Source organism: Marmota flaviventris, chromosome 9 (assembly GCF_047511675.1).
Source record: "Marmota flaviventris isolate mMarFla1 chromosome 9, mMarFla1.hap1, whole genome shotgun sequence".
Classification (NCBI taxonomy): Eukaryota; Metazoa; Chordata; class Mammalia; order Rodentia; family Sciuridae; genus Marmota; species Marmota flaviventris.
Genome location: NC_092506.1, coordinates 56,426,180 through 56,443,055, shown reverse-complemented (window position 1 = coordinate 56,443,055; position 16,876 = coordinate 56,426,180). Strand labels below are relative to the sequence as shown.

General features: G+C 35.6%; 1 protein-coding gene across 3 annotated transcripts in view; it reads right to left on the bottom strand.

The window, feature by feature from the left end:
* LOC114078893 (interferon-induced very large GTPase 1-like) overlaps positions 1-15,275 on the bottom strand; it is a 40,622-nt gene extending 25,347 nt beyond the window's left edge. For 2 of the 3 annotated variants that reach the window (XR_011708565.1, XM_027919955.2), the window contains exons 1-2: positions 15,163-15,275; positions 12,273-12,486 (exon numbers count right to left, since the gene is read on the bottom strand). Coding sequence is in view for 1 of the 3 variants with exons in the window: in XM_027919955.2 (XP_027775756.2) it covers positions 12,273-12,366 (94 nt within the window). In the remaining 2 variants the exon portion in view is untranslated. The remainder of the gene's footprint in view (positions 1-12,272; positions 12,487-15,162) is intronic. The other variant, XR_003580411.2, reaches the window with a different exon arrangement.
* Between the last annotated feature and the right edge of the window lie 1,601 nt (positions 15,276-16,876).

Genomic DNA, 16,876 nt, shown 5'->3' with positions numbered 1-16,876 from the left:
TATATACTAAATCCAAGGCCACCATCATTCTAAATGGAGAAAAAATGAAAGCATTCCCTCTGAAACCTTGAATGAAACAGGGTAACACTCTTTTATCACTCCTATTTAACATAGTCTTTGAAAACCTAGCCAGAAAAATTAGACAAAAGAATGAAATTAAAGGTAATAAGTAGGAAAAGAAGAACTGAAATTATCCCTATTTCCAACAACATAAATCTGTATTTAGGAGACCTAAAAATCTCCACCAAAAGACCTTCTGGAACTCAGAAATGAATTCAATAATGTAACAGGATATAAAATTAACATCCATAAATCAATTGTGTTCCTAAACAGCAATGATGAATCAACAGAAAGAGAAATCAGGAAACTATACCATCAAAACAGCCTAAAAAATTAGGGAATCAATCTAACAAAAGAGGTGAAACACCTCTACAACCAAATCTACAGAACACTAAAAAAAGGAATTGAGGAAGGCCTTAGAAGATGAAAGGACCTCCCATGATCTAGGATAGGCAGAATTAATATTGCCAAAATGGTCATACTACCAAAAGTGATATACAAATTTAATGTGATCCCTATTGAAATTCCAATGATATTGTTCATAGAAATAGAAAAGGCAGTCATGAAATTCATTTGGAAAAATATAAGGCCAAGAAGGGCCAAAGGAATCCTTAGCAAGAAAAGTAACACAGTAGGCATCATGATACCAGACCTTGAATTATACTACAGAGCTATCATAATAAAAACAGCATGGTATTGGCACAAAAACAGATGTTATGACCAATAAAACAGAATAGAAGACACAGACCCATAACAATATAAGTACAGTTATCTCATATTAGACAAAGTCACCATAAACATACAGAGAAAAAAAAATGAGCTCTTCAAAAAATGGTGCTGGGAGAACTGGAAATAGTGTGTAGTAGAATTAAATTGAACTGCTATCTCTCACCCTGTACAAAACCCAACTTAAAGTGGATCAGGGATATATATTTAAAGCAGGGAAGGAGAGGTGCATAGACTAAAGACTATGTCCAAATCTCTACCATGTCATCTTAGGAACCAACTTCCTAAATAAGACTCATAAAAGCAAAAGAAGTAAAATGAAGAATCAATAAATAGGATGGTATCAAACTAAAAATCTTCTCTACCACATAGGAAACAATCAAGAATGTGAAGAGAGAGGCTACAGAATGGGAGACAATCTTTACCACCTGCACCTCAGAGCATTAATCTGCTGGATATACAAAGAACTCAAAAACTTAACAACAAAAAAATAAAATAAAATAAGCAATCACTAAATGGGCTAAGAAACTGAACAGGCACATCACAGCAGAAGAAATACAAATGGTCAAAAAATATATGAAAAAAATGTTCAACGTCTCCAAAAATTAGAGAAATGAAAATCAAAACTACACTGAAATTTCATCTCATCCCAGCCAGGATGGCAATTATCAAGAATAAAAGTGACAATAAATATTGTCAAGGATATAGGAAAGAATGTTCACTTATACATTGCTGGTGGGACGCAAATTGGTACAACCACTATGAAAAGCAGTATGAGGATTCCTTGAGACTGAGCAGAGAAAGAACAATATAGCCATTAATGCTTATGTTTAGCTCTTATTAAAGACTGAGTCCTTGGACATTATGGAGCTTCCAAAGGATCTTTAATGAGGATTATGCAAGGCATTTACTAGGTACTTCCAGAACACAGGTTAGTATATTTCCCAGAAGTTAGTTACATTAATTGATAAGAAATGTACAAGGAACCCCTTTCCCTTGGCTAGAGTGTCTGGAAGGAAATCCTTTGTAATGACATAAAAGCCAACTTTGTCAATTCTAAGAAGACACTAATAACAAGGCACAGGTTTACATTCTTGTTAAAGTCCATATGTTTTTCACTGACCTCTCATCTAATTAACATACATATAAATTACTGTGTACATTTAAGAACTGTGTATGAGACACTCATACAGAAAGTTTCCAAAGGTATAGTAAGTCATTCTTTACATCCCTGTATGCCTCTGGTGCTGGGTTGTGGAAATTGAGATGAAGTAGAGACAGAAGTAATAGTAACATGGAAGAGAAGAAAAATGTTGTCAATGCTACTGTTGCCCATAAAGAGGCACTTATAAGCTGGAAGTAGACTGTTTTGCCCATATTTTTTAAAGCTAGAAAAATTTAGACAATGTTTTAAACAAAGGTTTTTCCTCTTAGCTTTCCATCAAACTTTCTTCTGCTATGGATATAGATTTAGAGCAGGGAAGGAGAGGTTCAGTCATGGAAAGCTAAAATTGCAGCAATGTAAGAGAGGTGTTTAGAATTCTAACGCTCCCAGAGCTGTGACTGACTCAACTAGTGCATTCATATATTAGAAAATTGGGCTTGGTTTTAAGCCAATTTAATATTAAAAGACTAAGTTAATATTTCAGTGCAGTTGTTCGCAATTTTTGCAAAATAAGCACCTGGACTTTTAAAAAATGTGGATTCCTAGCTCTATTTATGATTTGTCTTGTTTTGTTTTTTTATTTCTTTTCTTCTCTTTTTTCTTTTTCTTTTCTTTTCTTTTTTTTTTTTTTTTTTTTTTTGTGGTACAGGGAATTGAACTCAGGTGCACTCTAATCCTATTTTGTATTTTCTTTAGAGACAGGGTCTCACTGAGATGCTTAGCACCTCACTATTGCTGAGGCTGGCTTTGAAGTCTTTATCCTCCTGACTCAGCCTCCAGAGCCTCTGGGATTACAGGTGTGCACCATCGTGCCCAGCGTTTACCTATAGTTCTGACAGGAGATATCTAGCTATTGTTCAGGAGCTATAATTTTTGTAAACTTCTCAAATCATATTTGATAAAGGTTGCCAAATTGTCATTCACATTTTGAAGGTGGTTATCATAAGGAGAAATTTTTGATGGAGAAAATATGATAGTATAAAAAATAAAATTGCCATTCTAGATGAACTGGGCTTGAAAACAACTCATTTGAGGCTAATTGCTGAAATATTTGCTGCCTGAACATTTGCTAAAATACACAGGAAGCTTCAAGTTGAATGCTAGATGTTTAGCTGAGGGTTGTTCCAGAATTTAACATCAAAGGACAAAGAAACAGAAAGGCTGAAGTGTAAAGAGACATCAAACAGCATTTTTCCAGAAACATTGCCAAATCTGATTGACTGATTGTGAGGACAGATCACTAAGAATATGGGTGAAAATAATCAAAGACACAAGGAATTGTTCCCAAATTGTTGTTGTTGTTATTGAAGATATACACCAAATGTTGCACAATATTAATAATAATAATTACTCTGCTTGAATAAGTGCTGGGAAAATTTTTATACTTTTAGAATAAAGAGTAAAATAAATAAATTATATTATTTATGGATAAGCATAAGGCACACTGATATCTACTTCTCCACAGCAACACTGAATATGTGGTAGTAAAGCATTGCCTTTACAATGCTTAAGGAATTTGATTTGGAACCTAAGAGCACATACCAAACAAATTAATAAAGAAATAAAAAACTATTAGCATGAAAAATGTGTATGTAATATAAACATTGGAACAGAGTGTATTTAAAATTGCTGCTAGTTCAGTACAGGAGATGATATTTGATGAATGGGTACAATGTCTTTGGTGCTGGTGGTGGTGAGGGTAACTATGTGAATAGTTGATAATTATTTTTTAATGTATCAGATAATAATGGAGGGTAGCCATGACACAAAACAGGGAGATAATGACCTACATGATGGGATGATAAAATAAAATAAATCTCAGTCCCAAGAAGATAGGAAAGAAGAACAAATGCAAATAAAACAAGTAAATCATGGAAACACAAAATAAAATAGCAGAAATAAGCCAGAAATTCCACCTCTAATTATATTTCAATATATACACATGGATCTCAAGACATATCCATGAGAATGTTTATGTAACACTCTGGAAACAACTCAAATGCCCAATAACATCCAAATGAGTAAAGCATTTATAATATATTCATACAATGAAATAGTATAGAAAAATGAAAATAAACATTGCATCTATACACAGAAATATAGATTAACCTCACAATATTAAGTTGCGAGGAAGAAGTCCAATATAAAAGAATATCTGCACTAATTGATAAATAGTGGATAAAAATAACCTATAAAATTCCAATCTTCTCAGTGTCTCAGGCCCTAAAGAGAATCATTTTTTGGCTTTTCCATCCTTCACACCTCACAATCAGATATCACATATTCATAATTTTACATGTAATTTACATGCACATGATTCCTTCCTCATTTCCAGGCACTTTGCTAGACAATGGGGTTGGAGAAATAAGTAAGAAGTTGTCCAATACACAGCATAGAGAGGAGGCTAGGGCATTAGGAAGGAAAACAAAGCATTCATTGAGGCTTCTCTCACTTTAGCTTACCTCACTTTGTAAATACAGACAATAGCTAAGATTTCTGGTCAGGCCTTTCTCACCTTCAAATATTTCCACCTTAAAATTTAGGACTATAATTAAGATTCATCTTTGTGTTCTTCCCTCTGGTACCCACGGAAGAAGTGTCTTTAACCTCCTGCACCTAACCATCTCCCCTTGTGCCTTATTTTCTGTGTCTTAAGTCCAAGATATCTTGAGCATTGTACTTTCTTGGTTGCCTCAATTTGGACAAGAGAACAAACTCAAATATTTTCATTCCACTTAAATGCAAATTTCTCCCTGACTATAATTTTGTGCCTTCTTCATGTTTTATTTAGTGTGAGGTTTAATATATATATATATATTTCCAATATACATATATTGGAAATGAGAATGTCTCTCAACAAATGCTTGTTGGTATAATGTATAATGAAAGGATAAATGTATCACATCCACTGATTATTTAATCTCACTTCTGACCAGAGATTTAGCAAAGAGATACTAAAAAATTCAGGAATCTATTTCACACATATTTATCAAGGGCTTCCATATGCTGGGAAACGTTCTTAGTGTTGTGGGTTAATTGATAAATAAGACAAACTAGATCCCCATCCTTAAAGAGTTTAAATATTAACAGGGGGTAAGTAGACCCTTTTAATATATAATTGTTTATTCATGAGTAAACACATGAATAAACAAAATAATTTCAGAATGTTTTAAGTGTAAGCAAGGAATAACTATGTTATGGGCTATAAATAGTTTGAGGCTGCTTTAGATTATGTGATCAGGGAACACGGCTTCGAAGAGTTCTCATTCTCTTGCTAATTATGTGGTGCTTTATGCTCTCTTGCCTTTTGTAGTTTGTATTAAACTTTATCTTGCTTCTTGGTGTCTAATCCTTTCTGAATTCTTATCATTTCTCTGGATTAGTAGTGTCTCTTGGGACTTATCTGTGTAGAATGGTTTATTCTAGAAACTCATCCTAAATTTCCAGCTGTCATTCTTTAGACAATTTTTTTTCTAGAAATATTCCCAACTTCCAAGTGACCAGTATTTTTAGACTCTCCATGTGTGCAAGATAATACATTATTAATTTATCTGTGCATGGCCAGTTCTATCCATCATCCACAAAAGACTGAGTTTCATCCATTTTTATGAATTATTCCATTGTATATACATATCATCTGTTCTTTGTCTATTATTCCCTGATGAGCACTTAACAAAGAGTTAAAGGAAATTGGGGTAATTATGTCTCCTAAAATAATGAATACCTATAAAGAGGTATAAAATTATATAAAGACTCACAATAGAAATTCCAGAGCTTCACATGCAATAAAATAAATGAAAGATTTACAAAGAGTTTCAATAGCAAACTTAAGCTGACAGAAGAAAAATCAGAGAATTTTACTAGAGGTTAATCGAACTTATCCAGTCTGAGGACAAGTGGATAATGAAGAATAAGGAACAATAAAGAGAGACTATAAGATCTGTGGGGCACCATCAATCATACCATTGAATATATATTGGAAGCTTCAGAAGGAAAGAAGTGTGTGGGGGAGAGAAAGGAGCTTTCATGGTTTGGATAGGGTTTAGGTGTCACCAGGTGTCCATGGGATTGGAAGGTTAGTATTTCAGGTGGTAGTAATGGGAGGTGCTATTGAACTTTTAAGGAGCAGGGTCTAGTGGAATGTTCTTAGGTCATTATGGGCAAACCTGCAAAATAGACCATGGTAGTTTCCATGAAACACTGTTTAATTCTCTTAAGAGTCACAAAGTGCTTATGATTGCTCCCTTCTCTCTCTTCTCTCTGGTTCAAGATGGAACTCCTTGCTCCTTCACACAGTCCTGACATCTGCCTCCACCAGCATCTGTGCTATGCTGTTTGGATTTTCTGCCTTCAAAATTGTGACTTAAATCAACAACTCACTTCTTTATGAAGTTCACTAATGCAGGTGTTTTATTAGGGTAAGAAAATGTGGACTGGGGTTGGGGTTGTAGCTCAGCGGTAGAGTGCTTGCCTTGCATGTGTGAGGCACTGGGTTTGATCCTCAGCACCACATAAATAAATAAAATAAAAATCTATTTAAAATAAAAGAAAAAGAAAATGTGGACTAATATAAAAATTAGTATTGAAAAAATGGGAAACCAAATGGTCAAATATACAAAAAAATATCAAAATGACTGAAATAAGCCTTTGACCATTGATTAATACAAAAAGATTAAACTCTTCCATCAAAAGGCAGAGATTGACAAAATGGACAAAATATTTCAAAACATTAGGACATAATTATACACTGTCTATGGGAGACTCATTTAGATCCAAACACAAATAAATTAAATAAGCCAAAACACAAAAGAAAAGATATTCCAAGCCAATGGTATCCAAATGAGAGCTGCAATGGCTATCCTAAAATCAGACAAAATAGATAGTAAGTAAAAAATTGTTTCTGGAGACAAATAAGGACACTAAATAGTGATAAAATGTCAATCCATTAATAAGATAAAATAATTATATATGTCTAATTAGAGATCTCTAAAATACATGGAGCAAAAATTGAGAGTATAGAAGGGAGAAATAGTTCTATAATAATAAGACAAGGTTTTAACATTCCATTTTTAATTGTTTTTCTTTTTTTAGTGCTTTATAATTATACACAGCAGTGGACTTCATCATTAGATATTTATACATGCATGTAACACAATTTGGTCAATTTCATTCCCCAGTCCTTCTGCTTTCCCTTCAATGTTCCACTTTTGATAATAGATACAGCTAGATATGAGATTAAAAATACAGAGCTTGTACAACACTGTAAACTCACTAGACATTGGCAGGAGCTGCCACATAGGAACCGAGTGCCCCTTAGCCTTAAGCAATGAGAATGTGGAGATGTGGCAAGCCAGCCATGGGCTGTATGTGTGTGTGCACTATGAGCACTGAGCACACAAAGTGGACTGAACCCACACTGTCCCCTGGGCAGGTGACTTTGTGCGTCTTTTCCCTCACTCTGCCTATGATTCCCACTCAGCACATGAGATGGGCGAGGCCTTCCTAGATGTCAGTCAATCTGCTGACAGCAAGACTTCACAAAGCTAGACTCAACCCCCTGAAGCCTGACCCCTTGTTTCATTTGAATGGCTTCTTCCCAATAAAAGGGTTCAGCATGTGCCCCTCACTCTCTTTTCTTCTCTGCCTTGGACCCCTTGTGGGAACTGCAGCTAAGGAGCAGTCACTAAACCTAAAGAAAAGGTACCTTCTGTCTCGGTGTCTTTATTTATTCCCCAAATTAACTTGGAATGACCCTGACTAGTTTAGCTGTGTGACACAATAAGACGTGACAGATATATACAGAACATTCCATCCAACTACATCAGAACACACATTCTTCTTTCGTATACACCTGCTACTGATGGAACATTTTCCATAATAGACTATTTGGTAAGCCGTAAAACAAGTGTCAATAAAAATGAGAAGACTGAAATCATAAACTGTATCTGCTCTGATTACAGTGGAATGAAACTATAAATCAGTAACTAAAAGAAAGCTAGAATACAAAATATGTGGCAGTTTAATAATATTTCCTTAAATACTGTCAAAATGGCCATACTACTAAAAGTGTTATACAGAGGTAATGCAATGCCCACCAATGATTTTCCTCATAAAACTAGAGAAATACCAATGATTTTCCTCACAAAACTAGAGAAAAGGACCTATAATTAAGCTCGAAGAAATAGGAGACCCAGAGTAGCTAAAGCAATCCTGGGCAGGAGAGTGATGCTGAAGGGAACACAATGCCAGATCTCACATTACACTACACAGCTAGAGTGCCAAAACCAGCCTGCAATTGGCACCAAAACAGATATGAATACCAATGGATTAGAAGACATACAGACAAAACCATGTAGATATAGTCATCTGACACTCAACAAAGGTGCCAAAAACATTCACTGGAGAGAAGATAGACTTTTTAACAAATGGTACTAGAAAACTGGATATCCATATATAGGAGAAGGAAACTAGGTCCCTGTCTTTCATGCTGCACAAAAATCAAATCAAAGTGGATCAAAGACCAAGGAATTAAACCAGAAACTTTGCAAATGCTAGAAGAAAACAGAATTAAAACTTGAAAATATTTGTTATAGTTACCAAATTCCTTAATGAGACTTCTGAAGCATAAAAAATAAAACCAAGAACCAATTTCAGGAATGGCATTATATCACCGCAAAGGAAATAAATAAGAATATGAAGTAAGAGCCTACAGAATGAGATATTTTGCCAGCTATTCCTCCAACAGGGTATTAATATCCAGAATATACAGATAACTCAAAAAGCTTAACACCAAAAAACCCCACAAATAATATAATTAACAAATGAACAAAAGAACTAAACCAATATTTCTCAAAACTGGCAACAAATATATGAAAAAAAAATGTTCACCATCCCTATCAATCAGAGAAACACAAATCAGAATTACACTGACACTTACTTCAGTCAGAATGGCAATTATCAAGAATAAAAATAATAATAAATTCTGGTAAAAATATGGAGAAAATGATACATTCATATATTGTTGATGGGACTGCAAGTTAGCACAGTAACTCTGAAAAGTACTATGAAAAGCCCTCAAAAACTCAGGAATGGTTGATGTCATATGTACCTAATTTAAATAAATTAATTAATAATTAAAAACAACACTAAACTAGAAAATCAAACCATAACAGATTTATTTGAAAAATTTAGCTGCCTTCAAAATACCACTGTTGTAGGAAGCACAGGAAGCCAGATTTCTAAGGCAAACATCCCTCCTTCCTTTCTTGGCTAATGCTCTGCCAGTATCGAACAAGTAACAGCAAAGACCACAGCAATGGAGAAAGTGGAACCTGTTTACTGCCTAGGCATAAGACAAGAACAAGTTAATTTTGTCTTTAAAAATGAAATAGGCCTGAAATGTAACTCAGAGGTACAGCACTTGCCTAGCATGCATAAGACCCTGGGTTTGATCTCCAGTACTGCAAACAAACAGAAAATGAAATCATGTGTATTTAAAAGAAATATTTGCACTGTGAGCCATTGTTAAGATCTCCCACCAATCTAAATAAACTATTATTATTATAAACTTAAAAAAATAAATAAGATAAAATCCATGAAGTTGTGATCTTCTTTGTTTCATATCTTCTTATTCATATAATCAAATATACTTAAATTGGTAGAATAACAAATTTATACTTTAATAAATAAATAAATTCATTAATAAATTTTTTTAAAAAACTCAGGAATGGAAACACCATATGACCCAGTTATCCTACTCCTTGGTATTTCTCCAAAAGAACTAAAGTGAGCATATAATAGTGATGCAGCCACATGAGTGGTTATAGAAGAACAATTCATCATAGCCAAATATGGAACCAGCCAGGGTGTCCATCAACAGATGAATAGATAAAGACAATGTGGTACATATATACTATGTATATTTACTCAATCATAAAGAAGAATGAAATTATGGCATTTTCTAGTAAATAGATGAAACTGGAGAACATCCTGCTGAGGAAAATAAGCCAGACTCAGTTAGTAAAGGGTGAAATGTTTTCTCTTGTTGACAGAAGCTACACTAAATAAGTTAAAGAGTGGGGAAACCCCAAGAAAAATAGAAGGAAGTGCAGTGAAGCAGAGGAAGAAGATTTTAGGGGAGACAGGAGAGAGGAAAAAAGGAATTGTAGAAAAAATAATTGTCCAAATTATGCTACATACATACATGAATATACCACAGTGAATTTCACCTTTTGTATAATAATGAAGCAATAATTTAAAAACACAATAAATAAATAGAATAAAGATCCATACAGTAGAGAAAAAGGCAAAGGGGGAGAGATAAGGGGAGGAAAAGGAGAAGTACTAGGGTGGCAAATTATATTCCACGCTTCTATATTTAAATCAAAATGAATCCCAATATTATGTGAAACTATAATGCATTAGTCAAAAAAGAAATATTTTTTAAAGTGCAAATTACATTGAAATTGAGACAATCCTTTGGAATGATTATAAATTAAAATGCGACAGTCAAATTTTAGGAGATGAAGTGAAATCAATGCTCAGCAGGGATTTTGGAGCTATGAATTTCTAAATCATAAAAAAGGGAAAGATCTCAATCAATAACATATTTTCATACCTTAAGGAAATAGAAACAGAAACAGAAACTGAACTCAAAGACTGCAGAAAGAAGAAAATAATAAAGATTAATGTGGAGATAAATGAGATAGAGAATAGAGAGACAATGGAGCAAACTGACACAGTCAAAATTTAGCTTTATATAAAAACAACTGGATATCCACATGCCAAAGAATAAAGTCAGAGCCCCACCTCACATGACATACGAAAATTAATCCAAATGGATCAAAGACATTAATGTAAGAGATAAAAACATAAAACCCTTTCAAGAAAATGGGTAAATCTTTATAACCTTAGATACAACACTGGATTCTTACATGGCACCAAAAGCCAACGGGGATGGGGGATAGAAAGAGGACTTATCAAAATTAAAAACCTTGTGTGTCAAACACATGATCAAGAAAATGAAAAGTCAATCCAAAGGATGGAAGAACATATTTGCCTGATATATATATATATATATATATATATATATATATATATATATATATATATATATATACCAATATTGATTTAATGCATAGAATATCAAATGAACTCTTACAACTCATAACTATAAAGATAACTATAAAAACAGGCATATGATTGCAGAGATATTTCTCCTAAGAAAATGTACAAATAGCCAAAAGCACATTAAATGAGGTATAATGTCATTAGTCATTTGGAAAATGCAAATTAATACCACACTGAATATTTTACATCCACTAGGATAGGTACAACAACTGCGGACTAACAAATGCTGGAGAGGGCATGCAGAAAGTGAAACATTATTGGTGGGAAGGTGCAATGGCACAGCTATCATAAAAAGCAGTTTTGCAGTTTCTTAGAAAAGATTAATAGTGAGTTATTATATGGCCTAGGAATTCTAATGAGAGGTGTACCCCGAAAATTGAAAATAAAGGTTAAAAATATGTATACACAAGTGTTCGTAGTGGTACCATTCATAATAGCCAAAAGGATGAAGATAACCCAAATGTCCACTAATTAATGCATTAATAAGATGTGGTACATTCATGCAATGGAACATAATAAACCATGAAAGGATGTTCTGATACAGCCACAGTGTGGATGAACCTTGAAAACATTATGCTAAGTGAAAGGAACCATACAGAAAAAGTGAGACATTGTGTCATTCCCTTATAAGAATATTCAAAATACATAAATTTAAAAAAAATACTTAAATTCATAGATTTGAAGGCAGGTTGGTGGCTGCCAAGATCTACAGGAAGTAGAAATGGGAAGAAATTGCTTAATGGGCTTGGAGTTGTCTTTGGGGATAATGAAATTAGCTTGAAACTTGAAAGAAGTGCTTGTTCTATAACATTGTGAATGTACTAAATGCTAATGGACTATATAATTTAAAATGGTTAAGTTGATATTATGTGAAATTCACCTTAATAAAAAAGAAATCATGTACATTTCCAATTAAATAAAGTGTATTAAAATAAAAAAAAAATAGTACAACTGAGAAACTGACCAGTTTCTAAATTATTGTATTAAATTGTACTATTATTCATGCTCAAGAGTCCACTTTTGTCCATCTTATATGTACAGGGTACATACTACATAATGATGAGTTACTATGCATCTCTTTCCAACTTTCGGTTTGGAATAGGTAACTTTCAATTGGCCACTCAGGATGTATTTATATAATAGAAATTGGAAAATACTTTAACCAGGAATTATGGGCTGGTAGAGTACTTACCTAGCATGCCCTGGGTTTGATCCCCACAAATGACAAAATTCCAAACCAGGAGTTTTCCTCTTCTGAGAGTTGTTAAACATCTGCTACACACCATGGATTGTAATTTTCATGGTCTTGTCTGCTTCCCTTAGACCATTGATTGTGATCTCAGAGATCATAGATTATTCAGCTTTCAGTTTGGAGGACAGAAAACAGTTTCTGGCCAAGATTGGGCCTGTTCAAGAATCATAGAATGTGCTCTGTAAACTTTTCTGTCTCTTCATTCCCCGTTTTCTTTTTTTCCTTTTGTCTTTTATTCAACGTTATTATTTGGAAATTTATCTGTACTATTGTTTACATCAGTAGTTTAGTAAGCTACTCATTCCCTGTTTTCTAGTTGAAGTTCCTTTGAAAGAATTCTATCTGTATTCTGAATAAATTAAGGGAATTTGTGTCTACACATTTTTTTTTTTTCTAGGAGAAGAATAATGACCAATGATTCAAGAAGCCATCCCCAGCTTGGACTAAAAGACATTTACAACTGTGGATCAGAGAGGGAATGATAGCTGTGATGACTCCTCTCTTGCAGAACCTCTCTGAGGTTCTCTCAGATTTTTCCTGAAGTTAATAATCAGCTATGGAGGAATAATTTCTTTCTAGGCCCCTTCTAAAAACCAACTTTCTTCCTGCGCTACATAGGAAATATAGAAAATATTTCATGAACACTTACTCTATTATCATTATAAAATAATTCTGCTCAAACTTTTACTTCATTTTTACTAGTAAATTATAAGCATTAATAAGGCCTGATTTTTATGCTGTATAATAAAATCACAGTGTTGTATTAAAAATGTATGTCTTAAAGAAAAATCTCTAGATATAGATTCTTAGAAAAATGGAGATTTCCTCTTTCCTTATATTTACAGAGAAATTTGTCTGACTAGAAATATGTCAGGAATAGCAACAATGAATATTATTCTTATTCCTATGATCCAATCTGTGAATATTTGTAAGTATTAACTTTCTGGTCTGTTAATATAAACTGTAAAGCAGGAAATCTGGCAATATTGAAAAGAGAAGGCAAAAATATTCTTTATCATTTGTCTCAAAACCATGACTTCTCTAGTTGGATTGGCATCAGAATCAAGAACTGAGATTTTTTTAACAGGTATGATATGACAATATTTTGCTAAAACCTCAAAAATATCAAAATATCAGAGTAATCTGGTACACAACGAACTCTTTCAAGAGTCTAAGAGTTTGGCACAGAGCTATCAATCAAACCAGATGTCCCAGAGGAAGTTTTAGGATACCATCCTTCACAAAAACTCCATCAAGGCCAATGTATAGGAGAATTTATGTTAAAACTGCCTATGGATGTGGCTTGTGTCTCATGGAGTGGGGCTCCAGTGAAATATATCAGAAGTACTTGAGAATATTAGTGTAAGGGGACAGATAGATGAGAATGGTGGGACACCAGTTAGGAGAATAATTGGATAAAATGGGCCCATGGTGCTGACCACACCCAGCACAAGCTTTCTTAGCCAAAAATCAAACTGCCTGCAGCCTCACCTGGCCTGAGTGGACAGGATATGACACATTCCTCAGCAAACTGAGGAAGGGGATGAAGATCAGGCAATCAGTGTAGATAATGAATGATGGGGGTCCAGAGAGAGTGAGGACTGGTTATTAAATAGAGGACAATGGATTGTTAGCCTCTATGATCAGGCTCCTGGGCAGTCTGCATTGCTAACAACTAACCCCCAATTTCCTGTTCCCAGGCACTTATACTGTAAGGGTTCTGTGTTTGGGATTGGGGTCTCTGATGACTTCATGGCTGTGGCATGCTTGGTGGCAAGGAAAGTTTCTGTACAAAAATACAGGATGCCTAGCAGCTGGGAAACTTTCTGTGCAGAGACACAGGATGGCTAGCTGCTGTAGCAATGCCCAGCATGAGGAGGCTTATCAGACTTGACCTTGATTTTAGGCATACAGCTCCTGAGAATAAAGAAACTCTCTTGTTTCACACAATGTTTCACCAAGCTCCACTGCACCTGAACCTGTCCACATATCAGTAGCTTTAAACAGTGAATTTTCTTGTGAGCTACACAAAGCTCCTAACATTGCACATTGCAACTATAGCATGTAACTCAGGAATAAACTGCATAATGTTGCTAACTCTGTAACCTGCCTAATGACACAATGAACAATAATGTACTACTGAGGCTAGTGACCTTATGTAGCCTATTGATATAAATAAAGCTGGCAGCTTGGGCAAGGGGCCATTCTGTCATTCTGCCTCTGCAACTTGCTTCTGTCTCCTTTTGATTTCTTTAGAGCTTTTAAATTCTTTACATTATATGGAGAAAAGAGAGAAGGCAATGATTTAAAGAGAGATTCTGAGGTCTATGAAAGAACAACACATGCCCAGCTCTGGGGCCACTTCTCTTAGAAGTCTGTCTCTATCCCTTTATTAAATAAAACTTGCTTTCTACACTTGCCTTGGCATTTCTTAGATGTTTAATCTTCAACACCAAGGAGCAAGGACATTTTTCTGATCTTCAAGACCCATATCATCAGTACAACCGACAGCCTGCCAGCTTGAATGACACAGTAGGTACAAAATAAAAGGAGGCTGTTATATTCCCTCAACCCCATCCCCAAATTCTATCTGTAGGAAGCAACCTGAAAAAACTGCTCAACTCTGAACTTTTACTATGCTTCATGAGAAAGGAAGGATGACTCAGAGGGCAGAACCAAGAATGCAGGAAGCAGAAGCAAAAGCATTATTACCCTTGAATTTGGAAACCTAATCAAGAACTCCAACTGCCCTTTCCCATCTGAATATTAGAACCTTCATGGTGTAATATTCTCTCTGTCCACCCTGTTTCTCAACTTCTTGTTCACCTACTTGTGTCCTTAAGGCCAAAAGCCTGTCTTCACGTTGCTCCAGAGAAAAGTGCACAGCCAAGAGCAGTTTCCTTCACACAGGGTGGGACCGCAAAGCATTCATAGCTGCAGGCAGTTCTGGTTTCTTAGTGTGAGAAGGGATTTGAATTTAACCTCAGATCAGGGCACCTCCCGTTCTCCTTCCTGTTGTGTGTGGTTCTCTCATAGTCTTTGTTTATTTCTTTTGTTCTGGAAAAGAACTTGAAACAAGCAATGTGTGATGATTGCACAAGGAAACTAGTGTATCTGACTGTGGGAGTTCTGTGTGTAAGGGTAAAAGAAATTGAAGTTAAAGCGTAAAAGTTAAAGGGTAAAGGACCAGGCATTGTAAACCTGCTTCTAAACTGCAAAGCCTGGGTTAAATTCCTGAGGCAGTTAAGACAATGCCCTACGTGCAGCTTGTCACGTAGGCATTGCAGGGCCTGGATCAATCAGTTTGAATGTAACCCCCTCCTTAGGAATGACCTATCACTCCAGCCTGACCTGTTCTCGCCAATGTATGTACTAATCAAGTCTAAGAATTGTTGTTTGACTTTCCCGCGGTGTATAATGATTTGTTAAAGGAGACTGTGATATATGTAAAATCCCCGCCCTCCCAAAAAAAGTGTACTTAAGCAGTGCTCAGCCCCTGCTCGGGGCTCTGGGCTGTTCTCCCTTCTTGAGTGGGCACGGAGCCCTAGCATGCTAGATCAATAAATCCCCTTCTGCCAATTGCATGAGTGGTCACTTGGTGGTCTCTTTCTCCGACGCTTCGTCGGACCCTTACATGTGTTTGGGATTGGGGTCTCCAACAAACTTCATGATTGTGACATGCTTGGTTTCTGTGCAAAGACATAGAATGCCTGGCTGCTAGGATGTACCTGGCTACTGGGAAACTTCTGTGCAAAAGCATGGGATGCCCAACTGCCATAGCAATGTTCTTCACAAGTTTCCCTGTTTCCCAGCCTTGGAATGCCCAGCAGTTTTCCCTTCTTCTGGCTACTAGGATAACTGTGCAGGTGCACTGTCTGGCCTCCTTAGCAAGTCCTTGGAGAGAAGGGGCTCTGTGTTTGTACTAACCTGGACCTTATCTCAGTTAGCTATCACTCAGGGTTAAAAGGATGTAGTCATGGTAACAGTGGTAGGTAACTTAATTTTTGAGTTAATAAACTCAGCAGGGGGGAGGGGCAGACACTTTTCACTTCACTTTTACACTTCTTCTTCACTTCTTCTCGCCACTGTGCTCCACCTTTTCTGCCTGCTTCTATCAGGTCTGTGTCTGTTCTTTTGCTCATCTCTTGACAGGTTTTCTTGACAGGTATTCTTTACATCTGACCTGGTTTTCACATGTGTCTTTGGGGATGACAAAGGCTATTCTAATGAATTGCTGCAAAGAACACAAGGGGCATAAGTCTTTGACTCAGTGTATTACCAGTGAGACTGATCTTTCTCTGAGTGGGAGCATAGGCATTATCTAATGAGCAAGAGTTTTAGGATTAGTCAAAGTCTGATCCTGGTGATACCGTAAGTTATCGAGTTCTGCTCCCTCACATTTTGAAATGTAACCTTAGAGAAGCACGCCAAAGCAAGCATATAAAGCAGAGTTTATTTAATAAGGGGTAACATAGACTGCTTCCAGGGGGGAGAAGGGGGCCATAGCTGGTACCTGGTATGCCATTTCTGGTATGTCCTAGGCT